General features: G+C 34.6%; 1 protein-coding gene across 4 annotated transcripts in view; it reads right to left on the bottom strand.

Annotated features, from left to right (window-relative positions):
• The window catches only part of LOC106870615 (insulin gene enhancer protein ISL-1-like), a 151,851-nt gene that overhangs the window by 106,066 nt on the left and 24,115 nt on the right, over positions 1 to 21,670 (bottom strand). The window contains exon 1 of one of the 4 annotated variants that reach the window (XM_089363783.1): positions 1,918 to 2,878. The exons of 1 other annotated variant lie outside the window; for it this stretch is intronic. In XM_089363783.1, the coding sequence (XP_089219909.1) occupies positions 1,918 to 1,960 (43 nt within the window). In that variant the 5' untranslated portion in view covers positions 1,961 to 2,878. Of the gene's footprint in view, positions 1 to 936; positions 2,879 to 21,670 lie in introns of those variants that run through there. 2 more of the 4 variants (XM_089363785.1, XM_089363786.1) reach the window with 2 other exon arrangements.

The raw sequence follows: 21,670 nt of genomic DNA on the forward strand, positions 1-21,670 counted from the left end.
CGCAGATGATCATTCTTGCAATAATTAAACATGCATTGGTTGTACTTTTAATTGCTGTCTTTCAATTACCTGATTAAAAAATAAGGTAAGTTTAGTTAAATAATAGAAGAGTTATTGTGTGCTACCATATCGTATATATAATACATACACGTGTGTGTGTGTGTGTGTGTGTGTGTGTGTGTGTGTGTGTGTGTGTAGCAATGTATGTATGTATACACACACATGTATACGTGTGTGTATATGATTACATGCGGGTTTGCTGTCCGAACAACAATAGGTATTTGCAGATAAATGAATATGTTTGAAGATATGGGCACAACTATATATATATGTAGACAGACAGATAGACAGACAGACAGACAGATAGGTAGATAGATAGATAGATAGATAGAAGTAGAGAAACAAGCACACTAAGAGAGAAATAGACCAAGCGTTACAAACAGGTACAGAGTGCCACTAACCTAAGTATGTAGCGATAAATAAAATAGTAGATAATTATATAAATATGTAGGTAAATGAATAAATAAATGGTAGCTTGTATGGACAGACAGACAGACAGACGTATAGACAAATACGTGACTTACATAGATCAATAAACAAACAACTGTACCAAGTCAACACTCCTCACATACCGCTCTCACCGCCGCTCTCGTACATATTTAAGAACGACAATAACAAAACCTAGCACGAACAAAATCGATTGACCAAGAAAATGAAACGAACTCAAATAACGATAAATGCATAAATGAAACAAAAAAGTACCCACAAAAAATGGAATAAAATCTAAAAAGAAAGATTTCAGGTAACAAAGAAATGTTCGAAAATGAATAAAATAATTAAAAGTAATCGTAATGATGATCAATTGGTATTTACCATTCTACTTCATTAGATGATATTATAATTAAAACTTGATGAATGGGACAATAAGAAACTTACTTTTTGCTTGAGTCTCTGTCATGTTTTCTGCTTTTGATGGTGAAATTTTGACTGCTTTATAATTGGTGCGTTGATACGCACTCACCCACCAAAACAATAATAAGAAGAATAAGTTAAATGTAGGAACCAACCCAGGTTTCGGCGATTTCGTATGATAAAGATGACGTAGAGAAATATATTATTCTTCTGTTAAATTTTTTTTCCTTTTGTAGAAATCGGGTGAGGATAGGGCCAGGTGTTTTGTTATTATTGTTATTATTATTATTTTGTTGTTCTAATTGTTATTTAAATGTAATGTGTATCTTGTCTATTTTTCGTGTGTATATTTATATATAAACTGAGGTAGTGTGTGTTGATTGCGCCGTGTATATAAATAACGGATATATATATATATATATATATATATATATATATATGTGTGTGTGTGTGTGTGTGTGTGTGTGTGTGAATGTATTTGTTTATACGTGTGCGTTTATGTGCGCGCGTACTTTTGCAATATATGTATATCTGTATATGTGTGTGTATTGTGTGTGTTTGTGTGCTTGTGTATATGTGTATATATATATGGATGGGGTATAAATAAATAATACGGAATACCAATGAATGTTTTTTTTTATGTACCTGTGTGTGTGTGTGTGTGTGTGTTTGTGAGACAGGTGAGATGAGGAAGGGAAGAGATATTGTTATCGATCCGAAGTATGTGTATATATATGTATATATATATATATATATATATATATATATATATATATATATATATATATATATGTCCGTGATGTGTTCTTGGTGGTAAAGTCGCTTTTTTTTTTTTCTTCACGGTAATGTGATTATGGGTGGTCCACGTTTATTTCAAACATAACAGTAGTACTTGTTAGCGGTGGATGGCGGCGGTACCAAGGAGAGGTGGCGATGGTTAAGAATAAGAATGACAATATTACTAATTGCAAATATACAGTAATGACAATAAGTTAATTTTTTAACCTTGCTTCATGTTCTTGACTTTGTTCTTGTTGAGGTTGATCATATCGTTCTTTCCGTTGTTATCTGTCCAGTTATAGGATCAGTAATAATAATAGTAATAGCTGTAGTAGTAGTAGTAGTGGTTGTAGTATTTGTATACAAGAAAGTTGACGATGATGATGATGGTTGCTGCTGTTCGTGTTCCTTTCGATGCTATTTCACGAGACGTCGTTTTTCTTGTTGGTGTTGTTTGATTTTTTTCCTTCAAGTTCTGATTATCAATATTATTATTATTATTATTATTATAATTATATACTTCTTTGTATTTTTTTTTTTCTGTTGTATTATTTCTTCCTTTGACAATGATATTGTCGTTGGTGTTGTTGGTGTTGTTTATCGAATGATGACATAAAACGACAACGATTATAGATAACAATGATGACGATAATTCAGATGAAAGAGATAATTAATACTAATAATAGTAATAATAATAATAATGATGATAATAATAAGCGATAATATTAACGTTTTAAGCAAGAGTCCATCGAATCATCATCATCGTCATCGTCGTCGTCGTTGTTATCATCATCATCATCGTCATCATCATCATCATCATCGTAGCATGTTTTTTTTTTTGTTTGCTATCGAAGACACTTCACATCACTAGACATTGACGTATAGCATCTCTGGGGTACCCATCAACAGCGACAACAACAACAACAGCAACAGACACCACCAACACCAACACCAGCGACGAACAGACATACAGAGAGGAGAAAAAATACAAGAGTTGTCCCTTTCACACACGGGAGTGAAAAATCAGAAAGCACAACAACCGCAGCGCCCTCCCAGCTGCTGGAGTTGTGGTAGCAGCAGTAGTAGTAGTAGTAGTAATAATAGCAATAGTAATAGCAGCAGCAGCAGCAGCAGCAGCGACAATTGATGTAGTAGCGACAGTAGTGGTAGTAGAGGCAGGAGGAGGAGGGGAAGAGGAGGAGGAGGCAGGTCGACAACGCCGCTGTCTTACTCTGTCATTCATACACCATCGCAGTCCCACAATATTGTTCCAATAACAATAATAATAACAACAACAACGATAATCGTTCCTTATTTTGGCACCAGGGCCAGCAATTTTGAGGAGTGACCAAGTCGATGACGTCAAAACCCAGTGCATAACTGGTACTTATTTTATCGACCCCCCCCGAAAGGATGAAAGGCTAAGTCGAATTCTGTGGAATTTGATCTCAAAACGTAAAGTCGGACGAAATACCACAAAACTTTTTTTTTTGACCTGCGAGCTATTATTATTATTATCATTATTAATAATAATAATAATAATAATAATAATGCTTTCTACTAAAGGCACAGGGCCTGAAATTTTCGAGGAGGGAACTAGTCGATTACATCGATCCCAGTATGCCACTGGTATTTTATTTCATCGACTTTGGAAGGATGAAGGGCAAAGTCTACCTCGGCAGAATTTAAACTCAGAATGTAAAACCAGACGAAATGCTGACAATAATAATAACAGCAACACATACACGCATGACCATTAAAAAAAAATCCCTTTCTGTTATAGGCACAAGGCCTGAAACTGAAATTAGAGGGGTGGGGGCCTAATCGATTACGACAACCCCAGTGCTTGACTGGAATTATTTTATCGACCCTGAAATGATGGAAGGCAAATCAGTCTCGGTGGAATTTGAACCCAGGACGTAAAGACGAACGAAACGTCGCTAAATATTTTCCCCGGCGTGCTAACGATTCTGCCAGCTCGCCGCCTTAATAATAATAATAATAATAATAATAATAATAATAATAATAACATCGACCCTAGTACTTGACTGTTACTTAATTTTTTTTCGAACCCTAAAAGATGTAAAACAAAGTTAACCTCGACAGGAATTGCACCCACAATTGCACCCAGGAAGAAATAACGCTTGGCCCCTTTTTCCGACAATCTGACGACTCTGCCAAATTGCCCCTAAAAATAAAAAAGAAATCAATAATAAAGGAGAGGCATGGGTTATTGTATGTATGTATGTGTATGTATGTATGTATGCTCGCACGTGCGTATGTGTGCGTGTGTGCATGTGTGTGTGTGTGTGTGTGCATGTGTGTGTGTGTGTTTGTTTCTCTTGGCACTTCTGCTGCATACCTTACTGTGTTTTAATTCATCACTACGTAGTAATCAAATACAGAGGGTGGCCATGTTGGGGCACTGCCATTTGAACTGGTTACTGTGCCCCTTGTGAATTACGTGTGTGTGTGCTTATAACTTGGCGCGCGCGGAACGCTCAAACACACACACACACACACACACACACACACACACACACACACACACACACACACACACACACACACACACACACACGCGTGCGCACACATACATGATATATATATATATACAAGCTTAACCACAAACACGCTGACATGGTCTTTCAGTAATATATTGTAAAATAAAAGTTGAATTAATAATAATAATCCTTTCTGCCAAAATTTAGTGAGAGGAGACCAATCTATTACATCGATCCCAGTATCCCACTGCTACTTTATTTATCGACCTTTAAAGGATGAAAAGCGAAGTCAACCTCGGCAGTATTTAAAATAATAATAATAATAATAATAATAATTAATAGGCCTTGGGCCGATAGTAAAAGATATTATTATTATTATTATAATTATTTTTATTATTATTGTTATTATCATTAGAACTGTGAGAATGGCAGGTAGAGAACTTGATACATGGAAGGGTGGAGTTACCCGATTAAAACCGCCCTCGTGTCTGACTGGTACTTTATGTTACAGACTTCGTAACGTGAATAACTTCATATACACAAACATACAGAAATATATATGTGTGTGTGTGTGTGTGTGTGTGTGTGTGTGTGTGTTTGTGTGGATATATGTGTGTGTATGTATGTATGTATGTATGTATGCATATAGCTATTTGTATTCATGTATGCATGCGTATGTTGGAAACAAAGTTAATATTTGTGCACACACACACACACACACACAAACGAAATAGCTCATTCAAAGAAAAAATATACTAGCAAAGACAAACCCAGACACGCAAAATGTACGCAACTTCCAACAACGACAGCAATAACCTCAAAAAACATCATAAAGCAAAAAGATGTGTTTCATAATACACAGAATAGAATACAAATAACCAAAAATTAAAGCCTGGTCGTCCTCATCATCAAAACAACAACAAAAAAAAAGACCACAAGCACGATTTAGTTATATAAAACGCGCTCTCAACAACAACAACAACAACAACAACTACTACTACTACTACAAGACCGTATGTGCGTAGTATGCGTGTGTGTATGGGTGTGTGTGCAGTATGCGTGTGTGTACATGGAAGAGTCTAGGGGTGAGTGCATTAAGTCTTGTCTCAAAACTTGTAGTTAGGTTTTGAGTCTCAAATTCTCAAACCTTTTGCGGACGACTACGAATGTGTGGTATGTATTTGTGTGCCTGTGAGTGCCTGAGTATGTACGAGTGTGCGTATGAATACACACACACACACACACACACACACACACACACACATATATATATATATGACAGATAAACATTGTATACAAAGAGGTGCATTTGCATGTGTGCGTGTGTACACACACACACACACACACACACGCACATATACATACACTATTGATAATCGGCACAAAATTCATTCGTTGAGGTCTCGGTCCTCTATGGTAGACTGAAAGAAGCCCGTCTCGGACCTTGGATCACTCTTCAACTTCTGCAGATTATTAATATACAAACACACGCGCGCGCACACACACTCATGAATCTATATGCGTATACACCTATAGATATGTATACGCATATACGCTCATATACATACAATATATATGTGTGTGTGTGTTCGTGGTGCATGTATGTATGCATGTATATCTGTATATATATATACATAGAGAGATAGTGGATTTGGTAGAGGGAAACTAGAAGAAGCCCGTCGTATACAAGTGTATATAGACGCAGGCGTGACTGTGTGGTAAGAAACTTGTTTCCTAACCACATGATTCCGGGTTCAGCCAAACTGCGTGGCACCTTGGTCAAATGCCTTCTACCTTTGAGTGGATTTTGTAGACAGAAGCTGAAAGAAGCCCATCTTGTGTGTGTGTGTGTGGGTGGGTGGGTGGGGGGGGGGGGTGCGCGTGTGTGTGTGTGTGTGCGTGTGTGCGTGTGTTTTTCTCCCCACATTCCTGCCTCCACACCGCTTGACAACCGTGCCGATGTGTTTGCGTCTCCTTAAAGGTTCGGCAAAAAAAGACTGATAGAATTACCAGGCTTTTCAAAATTAAGAATTGGGGTCCACACAATGACTAAAGAGTCTTCAAGAAGGTACCCCAGTATGGCCGCCGTCTCATGACTGACAAGTAAAAGATAAAGAAATATGTATATATATATATATATATATATATTTATGTACATATATATATATATGTATGTATACATATGTATATATTTATGTACATATATATATATGTATATATTTATGTACATATATATATGTATGTATATATTTATGTACATATATATATGTATGTATATATATATATACATATATGAATGTATGTATATACAAATGCATAAAGTTATATATATGCTAAAGATATGCAGATGTGTGCATGTGCATATATATATATAGATATGTATAATGACAAATATATATATATATTACATATTTTTAGCATGCTAGACCACTAGTTTTAATTGATTAATATCAATTTCTACCCTTATTAATAAATTTTATTCATATATATATATATATATATATATAATAATATTAGGGACAAAATCCAAAATTACAGGTAAAAAACTCAATTAAAATCAATTTATAAAAAATTAATATTAAATTGAGCCTTATAGATAAAATATATATAAATATATAGTTTTAGGGAAAATAACCAATTTTCAAGAACTCATCGATAAAAATCCACTATCACATATAGAAAAATTAATAATTAAAAGCACAATTTTTCTATATGTGATAGTGGATTTTCATCGATGAATTCTTGAAAATTGGTTATTTTCCCTAAAACTATATATATATATATATATATATATATATATATATATATATATATATGTGTGTGTGTGTGTGTGTGTGTGTGTGTGTATACACACATGGGTATATATATCATTTATAGGTAACCGAAGGTTTTAAATTTCTTTTTATAAATATATTATTTCTGATTTTGTTTATGTCTCGTAATTGGTCTGTTCGACAACTACAAACAGCAGATTGCATGCATCTTACATACATGTATATGTGCATACATATAACTATATATTTATGTGTACATAGCTACCTGATATATACACACACACACACATATATATATATGTCGTGTGTATGTGCGTGAATCACCGCAACATCTCTATACTGTGAAATATTTACAATTACATATGTATATATTCAGCTTTTCATAAATATATGCATGCTTACATAAATACACACACACAAGAACACACACATACATATATATATATATATATATATGAATTATAAATCGTGAAATAGAAATATCGTCACATGAACAGAGGGGAATGTATACTAATTAGTTATGTGAAATTCGTAGGGTACCACTCATTTGCATAGTCTTACACTCACATACATATGTACAAATACACGCAGGCGCACGCTCAGGAAAAATATACATATGTGTGTGTGCGACTGTTTCTGTGTATGCATAAATGCTTGTGTGTTCGTGCGTATGTTAGTGTCTCGCGTATATTTTATATGTATATTTTCATTAAGTTTGAATTATAGTTTTTTTTTAAAATAGGCTTTTTAATAGTAAAATATATATATGCATATACACATTTATTTGCGCGTATATTTTTGTGTGTGTATCCATACAGACATGGATCCATATAAAAATGCTCAAATATTGCATTATCTATCTATCTATATCTATATATACAAACACACATATATATATATATAAATATATATATATATAAGTATACATGTATACATGCGTACACACAAATACACTCACACACATACACATAAGTATTTATATATACATATATGTACATACATATATATGCATATATATAGACATATATATATACAAATATATATATATATACATACAAATATATATACATACATACAAATATATATACATACAAATATATATACATACAAATATACATACAAATATATATACATACATACAAATATATATATATATATATATATATATACATATATACATACAAACATATATATATATACATATATACATACAAACATATATACATATATATACATATATACATACAAACATATATACATATATATACATATATATACATATATACAAATGTATATATACATGTATTTATATATAAACATATACATATGCATATATATATGTATATATATACACATATATACATATGCATATATACAAATATATATATACACATATATACATATGCATATATACATATATATATATACACATATATACATATGCATATATACATATATATATATACACATATATACATATGCATATATACATATAAAAATATACACGTATGCATATATACATATATATATATACACGTATGCATATATACATATATATATACACGTATGCATATATACATGTATATACAAATATATACATACACATATATACATACACATATATACAAATATATACATACACATATATACAAATATATACATACACATATACACAAATATATTCATAGATATATACGTATATATATATACGTGTATACATATATAGATACATATATACATATATATAAATATATCTATACATATATCTACATATATCTATACATATATCTACATATATCTATACAATATATATACATATATCTATACAATATATATACATATATCTATACAATATATATACATATATCTATACAATATATATACATATATCTATACAATATATATACATATATCTATACAATATATATACATATATCTATACATATATATACATATATCTATACATATATCTATACATATATATACATATATCTATACATATATCTATACATATATCTATACATATATCTATACATATATCTATACATATATCTATACATATATATATACATATATCTATACATATATATATACATATATCTATACATATATATATACATATATCTATACATATATATATACATATATCTATACATATATCTATACATATATATACATATATCTACACATATATATACATATATCTATACATATATCTATACATATATATACATATATCTATACATACATATACATATATCGATACATATACATATATCGATACATATACATATATCGATACATATACATATATCTATACATATACATATATCTATACATATACATATATCTATACATATACATATATCTATACATATATCTATACATATCTATATATACATATCTATATATATATATATATATATACACATATATATATATATATGCATAAAAACATATATATATATATATACATATATCTATATATATATATATATATATATACATACACACACACATATATACATCAGTACACAGACATATACCACTGTCGACTTTTGCATCCTGAATGCAAGACTTTCAATGCATGCTGAAGACGTTTGTATAAAATTATGACACAAGAAATGTTTCCATATTATAAATTTTACAATGCATTTCAGCGGCACTTTGCAGGGATGTAAGGGAGTACAGAAATATTACATGAATAGAGTACTTCAAACATATGGCTCTGAGCGTCAATCCTATAATACTTTCTAAAGTACCAGTGTGTAGCCTCTGTCACTCAAACATCCACATACATATATGTGTGTGTATATATATATATATATATAGGCTGAGAAGTGGCTGTGTGGTAAGCAGCTTGCTTACGAACCACATGGTTCCGGGCTCAGTCCCACTGCGTGGCACCTTGGGCATTTGTCTTCTATTATAGCCTCGGGCCGACCAAAGCCTTGTGACTGGATTTGGTAGACGGGAACTCACTCTATGAGTGTGTTTGCCCGTCATATATATGTGTGTGTGTGTGTGTGTGTGTGTGTGTGTCCCCGCCCCAACATTGCTTGACAACCGATGCTGGTGTGTTTACGTCCCTGTAACTTAGCAGTTCGGCAAAAGTGTCCGATAGAATAGAATAAGTACTAGGCTTACAAAGAATAAGTCCTGGAATCGATTTCCTCGACTAAAGGCGGCGCTCCAGCATGGCCTCAGTCAAATGACTGAAACAAATAAGAGTATATATATATATATATATATATATATATATGAACGTATATGTATGTATGTGCGTGTAAATATATATATATATATATATATGTGTGTGTGCGTGTATGTGTGTTTGCATAACGATGGACATTCCTATAGCTTTCGCTCCCTGATTGTCCAAAACGTGTACCATTAACGCGTTCCTGAAGCAGCATCAGTAAGGTACGAGACGACCGTTTGAGCCCTAGGAGGTACCCCTACAAAATATTCAGATGATCCTCCATCAGTTTCGATAAAAATTATGTAGGATGTTGAAAACACTTGATTTTTATAAACCATAGAGTGAGTTCGAATCCATATTCTGCCGTTTTGACAGCAAATTTCTCATTTGCTATGTCATGCACGCAACTTTACAGCGCAAAGGTAGAGTGTATGTGTATATGTATATATATATAGATATATATATACACACACGTGCAAGTGTCTAATACTATAACCTCCAACAAACTAATGCCTTCTCATCGGATATGGCTATATATATATATATATATATGTATATATATATATATATATATATATATATATGTATAGGCGATCAATATATATATATATATATATATTCACATATACAAGCTGTAAATTAGTGGTTCGTCAAAAAGAGAGCGATAAAATAAGTACTAGGCCTAACAAAAATGAGATCGGCTGAGACTTTGCAACGCGGTGCTCCAGCATGGCCGCAGTCAAATAACTGAAAGAGGTAAAAGAACGAAAGAATGTATAATGTGTGTGTGCTTGTGTGTGTGTGATAGATAGATAGATAAGGAGACGGATAAATAAACGAGTTGATAGACAGATAAAGAGACGGAAGGATAGATACACGGATAAATAGACAGACAGACAGACAGACAGAGAGAGAGAGAGATAGAAAGAGAGAGAGAGAGAGAGAATGAGAAAACGTGGTGGTGAGTGAAACCTAAAGTGAGAAGGAGGGGGAGGTGAGGCAAGCGAAAAGTAGTAGGAGTGGCTGAATGCAAGAAGAGCCAAACAAAAGAGGAGCGTCTATAAGGAGTAGGAGGAATAAGTGAGAGCAGAGGTGGGAGAGGCTATACTATCAGCAGCCACAATAACACAGAAACTGAGGAGAGTGGTGCATGAGGTGTACGTATAGTAGTAGTAGCAGTAGTAGTAACAGTAGTAACTGCTGCTGTTTCGTCCCCTGGGTCATCTTCTGACAGAGACTACTTCCTACCAGCCGCGACTATTCCGTCTTTTTTCAATCAATGTGTCCGGCGTTTTACATTTAAGTTTGCGTATCTTTGTTTTTAATAGACGCTGGACGAAGTGATGTGGCTGTTGTTTCTAGCATCTAAGGTCTCGTAGTTCCTATGTGCGTACGTGCGTGCGTGCGTGCATTTGCGTGTGTGCTAGGAAAAAGAGTGGGGGGATTGTTATGCGGCTAAGAAAGGAAAACGAAAGTAGGAGGAGGATTAAAGGCGGAACGTGTGTGTGTGTGAGAGAGAGATAGAGAGAGAGAGAGAGAGAGAGATAGAGAGAGAAAGAGAGAGAGAAAGAGAGAGAGAGAGATAGAGAAAAAGAGAGAGAGAGAGAGCATGGAATAGGGAGATCAGGTTTAGAAATGACGATGAAGAAGAAGAATAAGAAACAGTAAAAAGGAACACAAACATTTTTTAAAAATGGGTTTCGAATTTTAGCACAAGACCAGAAATTTCGGGGGGTATGTGTAAGTCGATTATATCGACCCTAGTGCACAAATGGTACTCATTTTATCGACCCCCGAAAGTATGAAATGTAAAGTCGACTTCGGTAGAATTTGAACTCACAACGTATAGACGGACGAAATACCTCTATGCATTTTAACCGGCATGCTAACGATTCTGTCAGCTCGCCGGAAGCACACAATTTTTTTTTGAGAAGTGTAGGAAGTTAGACAAAACTAACCCTAGTATATAACCGGTACTTTATTTCATCGGCACCCTCGAGAATGAAAGATAGAATAACAATAATAATCATTACAATAGCTTCCGCCATGCTAATAATTCTCCCAACTCCCCTTCTTAACAATACTCCTTTCTATTAACGGTATAAAGCCTGAAAGATCGCGGGAGGGGACTAGCCAGTTACTTCGAGTCTAGTGTTTCACTGGTACTTAATCTATCAACTCTGAAAGGATGAAAGGTAAAATCGACCTCGGCGGAATTTGAACTCAGGACGTAAGGAAGGACGAAATGCCGCTCAGCATTTATTTTTTTAGCAAGCTTGGCAAAATACTTACTGGTATTTCGTTCATTCTTACGTTCTGAGTTCAAATCCCTCCGAAGTCGACTTTACCTTTCATCATTTTGGGGTCGGTAATTAAGTACCAGTGAAACATTGGGGATCAATGCAATTGACTTATCCCCCTCCCCTAAATTTCAGGCCTCCTGCTTTATGTAGAAAGGATGATTATTATTACTATTGTCAAGGCGGCGAAGTGGTAGACTCGTTCACATAGCGGCATTTCTTCCGACTACGTTCTGAGTTCAAATTCTGCTGAGGTCGACATTGACTTTCAGCCTTTCGGGGTGGATAAATTAAGAACCAGCTGTACACTGGCGTCGATGTCATCGATTCACACACTCCTCCGAAATTGCTGGCCTTGTGCCAAAAAATTTAAAACTATTGTTATTATTAAACGCAAAACAATACATATTTAAAGATGCAGGTATATTTGTATAAGAATCTCTTGTTTGACTGGTATTTCGTAGAAATATATAAGATGGAAAAAATATAAGTCATTCTGAATGGGATAGATTTTAATGATCCCAGAGTCAAAGATGGGGTGGTGAAGCCGACGAATGAATATTTTTGATGAGGTCAAACTGGGTACCTTACTGGTACCCCAATCACTTAGTGAACGTGTTACCACGAAATGCTAATGCTACCAAGGTACTTACCACAAAGGACAGTGAAAAGGACATGAAGTATGTGTGTGTGCGTGTGCGTTTGTGTGTGTGTGTGTGTGTGTGTGTGTGTGTGTGTGTGTGTGTGTGTGTGTGTGCGTGTGTGCGTGCGTGTTTGTGTGCGATTCATCGCCTTTCAGCGTCGGTAGAGATAATGTTAAACAACATGTTTGCACTCGACCTCCTTTAACCAGGAGGGCAAGGCAATTTTCCTATGCCTAGTGGCTGTAGCGAAAGAGGTGATATGGTGGACCCGTTTGAAAGGGCTAAAGACAGACACTTTCCTCTTTGGCCAAGGCCTCATCAACTTTTTCAAGTTCCACTTGAAAAGGAAGATGAGAGTAGAGAAGGGAAGTGCTGTCTCATAGCAAATTCGTTGAAAGATGGGTGACTGTTGGAAGAATGGCCAGTATAAACGGACCAATTCTGAGAATACACCTGTAGAAAAAAAAAAAAAGAAAAAAAAAGTAATGTAAAAGGAGTAAGGGCTCTATACCCCTTTCTTATTTTTTCTGACCAGGCTCCCGTGGTTTTATGGGTTTTTCCACGTGTAACCTTTCCTTTTTCGAAGCGCCTCCCCTTTTGGGAGTTCTACTTATTTATTTATCTATTTATTTATCTATTTATTTATTATATCTTTCTCCGTTTTCTTCCTCTGTTTAGACGAACTTTCCTACCTTTTCGGACAAAGCCTTTTGTAACCTTCGTCCTGTCTTTGTCCTTATATGTTTTTAATTGATATTGTGGCCAATAAAACGAATTAATTATTATTATTATCAAATATGACGTGTGTGTGCGTGTATATATATATATATATATATATATATATATATATATACATATATATATAATAGTTGTGTATATCAGTGTGTGGTTCTGTCGTCACAATGATTGTTCATGACGAGAACTCTGACTAGGAGCAGAGAGAATTATGGAGAGGTTGACCACAAGGGGATTTTAACTCAAAAGGTAAAGAGCCGGAACATATACCGCAAAGCCTTTTGTCCGATGCTCTAACAATTTTGTCAACTCACTGCCTTACTATTACTACTACTACTACTACTACTACTACTATTAATAATAATAAAATAAGTTTTTTAGTAACGTATGTCAAATATGGTACAAACTAAATCCCCTCACAAAAAAATTAAAAAAAACACGGTGGTTAAAAAGGCGAGAAAATAAAAGAATTTCGGAAAGGATTGTACAGTCGGGCACATTCAGCCCAGCATATTACAGGTATATTAATTTATTCTCCATTCAACGGTGGAAGACAAGGCCAGTTTTGAAACTGAGAACAAGTGATTCTTTCTAGCGTCATACAGATTGGGGTTCCTGTTTCGCTCTGATCACTTGTTGCGATACAAGATGGCAAGGGGTTAACATAAGTGACTGAATTGGAAAGACCCCCAATAAACTACTGGTATTGTTTTCTCTATACACACAAAAGTATGAAAGAAACAAAGTCAGAATTCGGTTCTATTTTGTGCATTTATTTCTCGCACCCTCTTTTCCGTTCTCTCTCTCTCTCTCTCTGTGTATATATATATATATACATATATATATATATATATATATATATACATATATATACATACATATATATACATACATATACATACATATATATACATACATATATATACATATATATACATACATATATATACATATATATACATACATATATATATATATATATACATACATATATATACATATATATACATACATATATATACATACATATATATATATATATACATACATATATATATACATACATATATATATATATGCATACATATATATATATATGCATACATATATATATATACATATACAAATATGTATATCCACATATATATATACTCCTGCATTTATATATACACATACATACATATAAACACATACATATATATATACACACATGTATATATACATATATACATATATGTATATACATACGGATAGACATATATACCTACATATATATATATACACATACATATATATACATGCATATATATACTCTTTTACTTGTTTCAGTCATTTGACTGCGGCCATGCTGGAGCACCGCCTTTTAGTCGAGCAAATTGACCCCAGGAATTATTCTTTGGATGCCTAGTACTTATTCTATCATTCTCTTTTGCCGAACCGCTAAGTTACGGGGGCAGAAACACACCAGCATCGGTTGTCAAGCGATGTTAGGGGAACAAACACAGACACACAAACATTTTTATTTATATTTTATATTTTTATATATATATATATATATATATATATTATACTTATATTTTTATATATATTTGCTTAAGATTTGGGTACGTGTTCCTAATTTAAGTACAAAATCACCGTTTTAAATTTAACAGGGTGCGTTTTGGTCTAATAACATATTGACCCGAGTATTTGACTAACTTTTTTTTAGTGACCATAAACGGATGGAAGGTAAATTTGACCTCGAGGACATTTGAGCGTAGAATCCAAAGAAATTCCAGGAAGCATTTTGTCCGACGTTTTTAACGATCCTTTCTGTTCTCTGTTTTGGTACTTTGGATATTAATGGTGATCTAATATTGTTTAAAGCCGATATATTGTCGGGGATGTGGGTAAGTTGATTATATAAGGATAAAAGGCAATGTCGACCTCGGCGAAATTTGAACTCAAAATAAAGAGGAATGAAATGCCGCTAAGCATTTTCTGCACAGCTCGCTAACCACTCTGCCAGCTAGCTGCCTTGCGGTGACCCATTATCAATTAACCGACTCTTATTTTATTAATCACCGAGAGTATAAAATTAAAATCGACAGAAGAAGGATTTGAACTACTTGAAACAACTAATAATGTCAAGCATACCACCGTCTCCATCATTCGATGACGGAAAGAGCTGTAACAGAGAATCGAAACCTCGTCGCGTGTTTTGATGCACTTATAACTGATCATTCTTAATTATGTTAATAAATGGTAATTAATTTCTAATTTATTGAAATTAAAATAATCACTTCACTAATTAAATTTGTCTGCTTTTCTTAGTGAGTCGCTCACACTTGCTAAATGTTAATGAGATCTTTCTCCAACTAAATAGCAAGTTTCCACATAAGGTTTCTGTTTATAGTCATATATATATATAATTTATTAATAAGGGTAGAAATTGATATTAATCAATTAAAACCAGTGGTCTAGCATATTAAAAAAATCCGAAGATTAAAATTATATTACATACAAAAATAAGAGGAATGACCAGCAAAAGTGGACTCCTGTATGTTAGAAATAGATGCCGAATCATCTAACCACGAAAAATATGTTCTCAGTAAAAATTTAGCCACACAACAGACTGTAAAAGGGCAAGACAAATGAAAAAATACTAAATAAAAAAAAAACGATTAACCTACGTACCATGGTTTCGCCTGTTAAAATTTACATAAGTAAATATCTGCAGGATCATCAGCGTAGTCTGTCGATTTATAAAATATAACTTCCAGAATTAGACACAAGACGTTCACTCAAAAAGGAGCACGTGTAGAGTTCTACAAATTACATTCAGTGTATCCTTTCAAATGTCCTCAATATGGCGCGCTGAGTCCGGAAATAATTCTGCAGTTAATAAATTTTTGCTGCTAATTTACCGGTTTGAGAATATCATTATTTAAAATTTATTAATAAGGGTAGAAATTGATATTAATCAATTAAAACCAGTGGTCTACCATATTAAAACAATCCGAAGATTAAAATTATATTACATACAAAAATAAGAGGAATGACCAGCAAAAGTGGACTCCTATATGCTAGAAATAGATGCCGAATCATCTAACCACGAAAAATATGTTCTCAGTAAAAATTTAGCGACACAACAGACTGTAAAAGGGCACATATTTTTCGTGGTTAGATGATAGTATGCGCTATGAATGTCTTGTTCTTCCTTTCTTTCTTTAGATATTTATATGTAAATAGGTTAAAATGCGTGACCTATCTGATCTCCAAAGGAGACAAATTATCGAAGCATGGATAACTAGGGATTCAGGCACTAAAACTGCTGGACTGTTTTATATTTCGAGAGGTGCAATTTTGAAAATCATACTGGCATTCCAAAACCACGGTAAAACAGTATGGCTAGCATTATTCTGGGTGGAGGGCAGAAGGGTCGCAGAAGAGTTTATCTTGTTGCATCTCAAATCCATCGAACTTCTGCAGCAAAAGAAGATAGCTAAGCTAACCCATCATCTTGTTAACTGTGTGCCAACCGTTTTTCGTGAATGCCATTGGAAGACCACAATTGCTAAACCTCTCCTGTTTCCCATTATCAATGATGATAAGCGGCTAAAAATGTTATCTCAACAATCAGGAGAGGTTAAAGGTGCGATGGAATAATATCGTATTCTCTAATGGATCACCGTCCGTCCTTTTTCGAACTTTGGGGCAAGTTTATGTTTCGGAGACAGACCAAAGAAGTCTTCACCTCTAGGTGTTTGGCACTTACCAAGAATCATGGCGATCACTCTGTGATAATTTGGGCAGCCGTATCACGGAATTCTTTGGCTCTTTTAATTGTTCCACGTGACAGAGTTAACTCTAAGGATTATATGACCTTGTCCATCTTATTATTATTATTATTATTATTTTTCGGGGTAGAACATATCCATCCTGTGGTACAAAGAATGTCCCCTGATGGTAACACAATCTTCCAGTGTGATAATACACTGAGCGCAGTCGTAGTTGTGTGAGCGGTAACAGTAGAATGCTTTGTGGTATAAATCACGTCATTTTTGAAATAAAGAAGAGTACAAAAAAAGGAAATAGAGAAGCTTGCTTCCCACACACATGGTTCCGGGTTCAGTCCCGTTGCGTGACACCTTGGGCAAATGTCTTCAACTATAACTTCGGGTCGACCAAAGCTTTGTAGGTGGATTTGGGAGAGGGAAACTGAAAGAAGCCTGTCGTATGTCTGTGTCTTTGTGTCTGTGTTTGTCCCTTCATTGCTTGAACAACCGGTGTTAGTGTGTTTACGTACCCGTAACATAAGCAGCTCAGTAAAAGAGACCGTTTGAGTAAGTTACTAGGCTTACAAAGGGCAAGTCCTGGGGTCGATCTTTTTCGACTAAAACCCTTTAATGCGGTGCTCCAGCGGAGCTGCAGTGAAATGACTGAAGCAAGTAAAGGAATAAAGAGAAACTTGCTCAAGAAGCTAGTCACTGGGATCGAACCCAAGATCTAAGGACTGCGAAGCGAACTTCAAAACTATTTAGCCGTGCTGCTATAAAATAAATGCTGAGGTCGATATCCTCAAATATAAATCCTACCACCTGTCAGTCTGTAACCCAGGGTTCCGTTGAAAGAGATGCTTTTAGTTACACAATATTGTTCTCGTTAAGCCCCAAACTAGTCGTAGCTCATCAAACAGACCTATCTATACTCTACGGCATTGAGCTCCTCATCTTGTTGGCACTCCGTCGCTTACGACGTCGAGGGTTCCAGTTGATCCGATCAACGGAACAGCCTGCTCGTGAAATTAACGTGCAAGTGGCTGAGCACTCCACAGACACGTAGCTCTCGGGGATATTCAGCGTGACACAGTGTGACAAGGCTGACCCTTTGAATTACAGGCACATCAGAAACAGGAAGTAAGAGCGAGAGAAAGTTGTGGTGGAAGAGTACAGCAGGGTTCGCCACCATCCCCTGCCGGACCCTCGTGGAGCTTTAGGTGTTTTCGCTCAATAAACACTCACAACGCCCGGTCTGGGAATTGAAACCGCGATCCTATGACCGCGAGTCTGCTGCCCTAACCACTGGGCCATTGCGCCTCCACTGAGCTCCTCAAATGTCGTTGATATTATTTTGCCATAATGTATCTACAACTACATTATCCAAAACGTGCCCCCATTCGTTTGTTGCTGCAGTTGTCTTCGTTTTTAATCCTAGTTTAGTCCTGCAGGAAATTTGGCCGCTAATTTTTGCTGGTTAAGTGATTACATATATGTTCCCTCGTTGGTTTCTGAAATACGAAAAATAAATTTGGCTGCTATTTCTCGGAAGTCAGGTGGCCGCTTTGAGTTTCCTTCGTCAATTCGTGTATCATTCCGTTTTTTTTTTTGCCTTTTTTTGTTTCTGTTTTCTTTTAGAGTAGGTGCTTTGAATGTGAATTTTAACTGCTGTGTCTAGCAATTTAGAGACTTATTACATCGACTCACACAGAATATCCGGGAGACGGGAATTTAGTAGTGAAAAAGAAAGGGAAGGAAGAAAGAAACTCGAGACAAAACAACAAAATAAACAAAAGACCACAAAAATGCAATGAAGAACAAATTCAAGTATAAAGTGGGTGGGGGGATAGATTATACTAATGAAACAAATTCGAATAACAAGAACGAGAAGATGAAAAAGACTGACGGCAGAAGAAATAACAAAAGCTATGTCGGCAAATGAAGCCCGTGCGGTCGGTTGTTGCAGAGAAAGAAACTGGACGCTGATTGGTCAATAATGGATTAAGAGGCGGAGTAGGAGTGTTAAAGTGAAGAGGTGAGGGAGTGAGAGTAAGATAAATAGAGAGAGAAGAAAGAGAGAAGGGGAGAGAGAGAGAGAGGGGGGAAGAAGGTAATAGAAAAGGTTGTGGGAGCGAGAGAAAGGAAGGCAGGGTTTACATAGAAATCTAGAGATATAAGAATAAAGGGGGTGGTAGGGTAGAAGGAGGAGGAGGAAGATGACGACTGCAGAGGAAAAATGTGAACGATAGAATTTGGGAATCACGCAGAGCTATGTACATGGCCGAACATAGAAATATTATACGCACACACACACACACACATGTTTAGCTTCACTTTCATCAGGCAATCAACATCACAACATCCAGTTTCTTTCCTTTCCGTCTATAGATTTAAAAATATTGTCTAGCATAGGAAACCGTACGCCTCTCTCTCTCTCACACACACACACACACACACACACACACACACACACACACACACACATTTATATGTTCTTTTACTCATTTACTTGTTTCAGGCAGTTGACTGTGGCCACGCTGGACCACCGCCTTTTGTCGAGCAAATCTCCCTCAGGGCTTATTCTTTGTAAGCCTAGTACTTATTTTATCGGTCTCTTTTGCCCGAACCGTTATGTTACGGGGATATAAACACACCAACATCGGTTGTAAACGATGGTGGGGGACAAACACAAATTATATATATATATATATATATATATTATGGGGTTTCTTTTAGTTTCCGTCTACCAAATCCACACACACAAGCTTTAGTCGGCCCGAGGCTATAGCAGAAGATACTTAAACAAGGTGCCGCGTAGTGGGACTGAACATGGAACCATATGGTTGGGAAACTTCTTACCACACAGCAAAGTTTGCGCCTATGTATGTATATATAATAATAATAATAATAATAATAATAATATATATATATATATATATATATATAAGAATTATTATAAGAATAATATAGCATGATGAAAAGTAGCAGGTTTTCATAGTAAAGCACAACATTTGTTTCTGCACCGGACACAAACTTTAAGTTGCTGAGTTTTTACATTCATTGATTAGTCTTTAGAATAGCTATGTAACCAAATATATTTCAGCAACAACTGTGTGTAGATGCTTCCTCAGATGGAATGCTATCGAGCATATATATATATATATATAATTCGTTGCTATAATGTTAAACTGTTATATGTCCAAATTTGGCCATATGCGGTTTTTTTTTTTTTTTTTTTTAGTATTTAATTTTGCTTGCGATAGCCGGTTCTCTTGGTCAAACTATCGTATCTCCAGTTGCTTCAGATGCCAAGATATGAAAATTGTCAAAGTGTAGTGCAACGGTTTAACATTTTCAAAAGTGTAGTAAGCCCCACATGCCACAGTTTGGCGAAAATATTTCTGACTGAAAATATCATACATGCATGGAGTTACGATTTTATGCAGCCAACAAAGTATTATTAAGCTGAAAGTGTTGCTAATGTAAAAAGAAATGGAATGGTGAAACTATATATATATATATATATATATATATATATATATATATATATATATATACATAATATTTCCAGGATTGGAAAGAACCTGTTATTTAAATAATGAAGACACCAAGGTTGAAAGCGTTTTCTTGTGCCTGATGTAAAACTATCAACAAAAAAAAAAACCTCATCTGAAACAGCTGTAGTGAACCACAAACCATGCGTCATTATATATATATATATATATATAGTTCAAATTTACAGAAAACAAAAGAGGATGACAGATGAAGGAACAACAAGCAGGAGTATTAGTTTAACGCTCGAGAAAAATGGAAAGGTCTTTGACGTTTCGAGTCTACGCTCTTCGATAGAAAGGATTGAAATTGAAGAAAAAAAAAAAAAAAAAAAAGCGGAGAGAGAACGAAAAAAAATAAAAAAGACGGAGAGAAAAAAATATGTAACGATTAACGGTTCAACTTAAATTCTATATATACGTAGATCTATATGTATCGAAACATTTGCAGTGATCATTAAGAAGTCGCCTAATCGTACTTACTCTTACTTTTAGCTCTGTTATTCTTTA

The sequence above is a fragment of the Octopus bimaculoides genome, chromosome 15, assembly GCF_046866305.1.
Source record: "Octopus bimaculoides isolate indiv1 chromosome 15, ASM4686630v1, whole genome shotgun sequence".
NCBI lineage: Eukaryota > Metazoa > Mollusca > Cephalopoda > Octopoda > Octopodidae > Octopus > Octopus bimaculoides.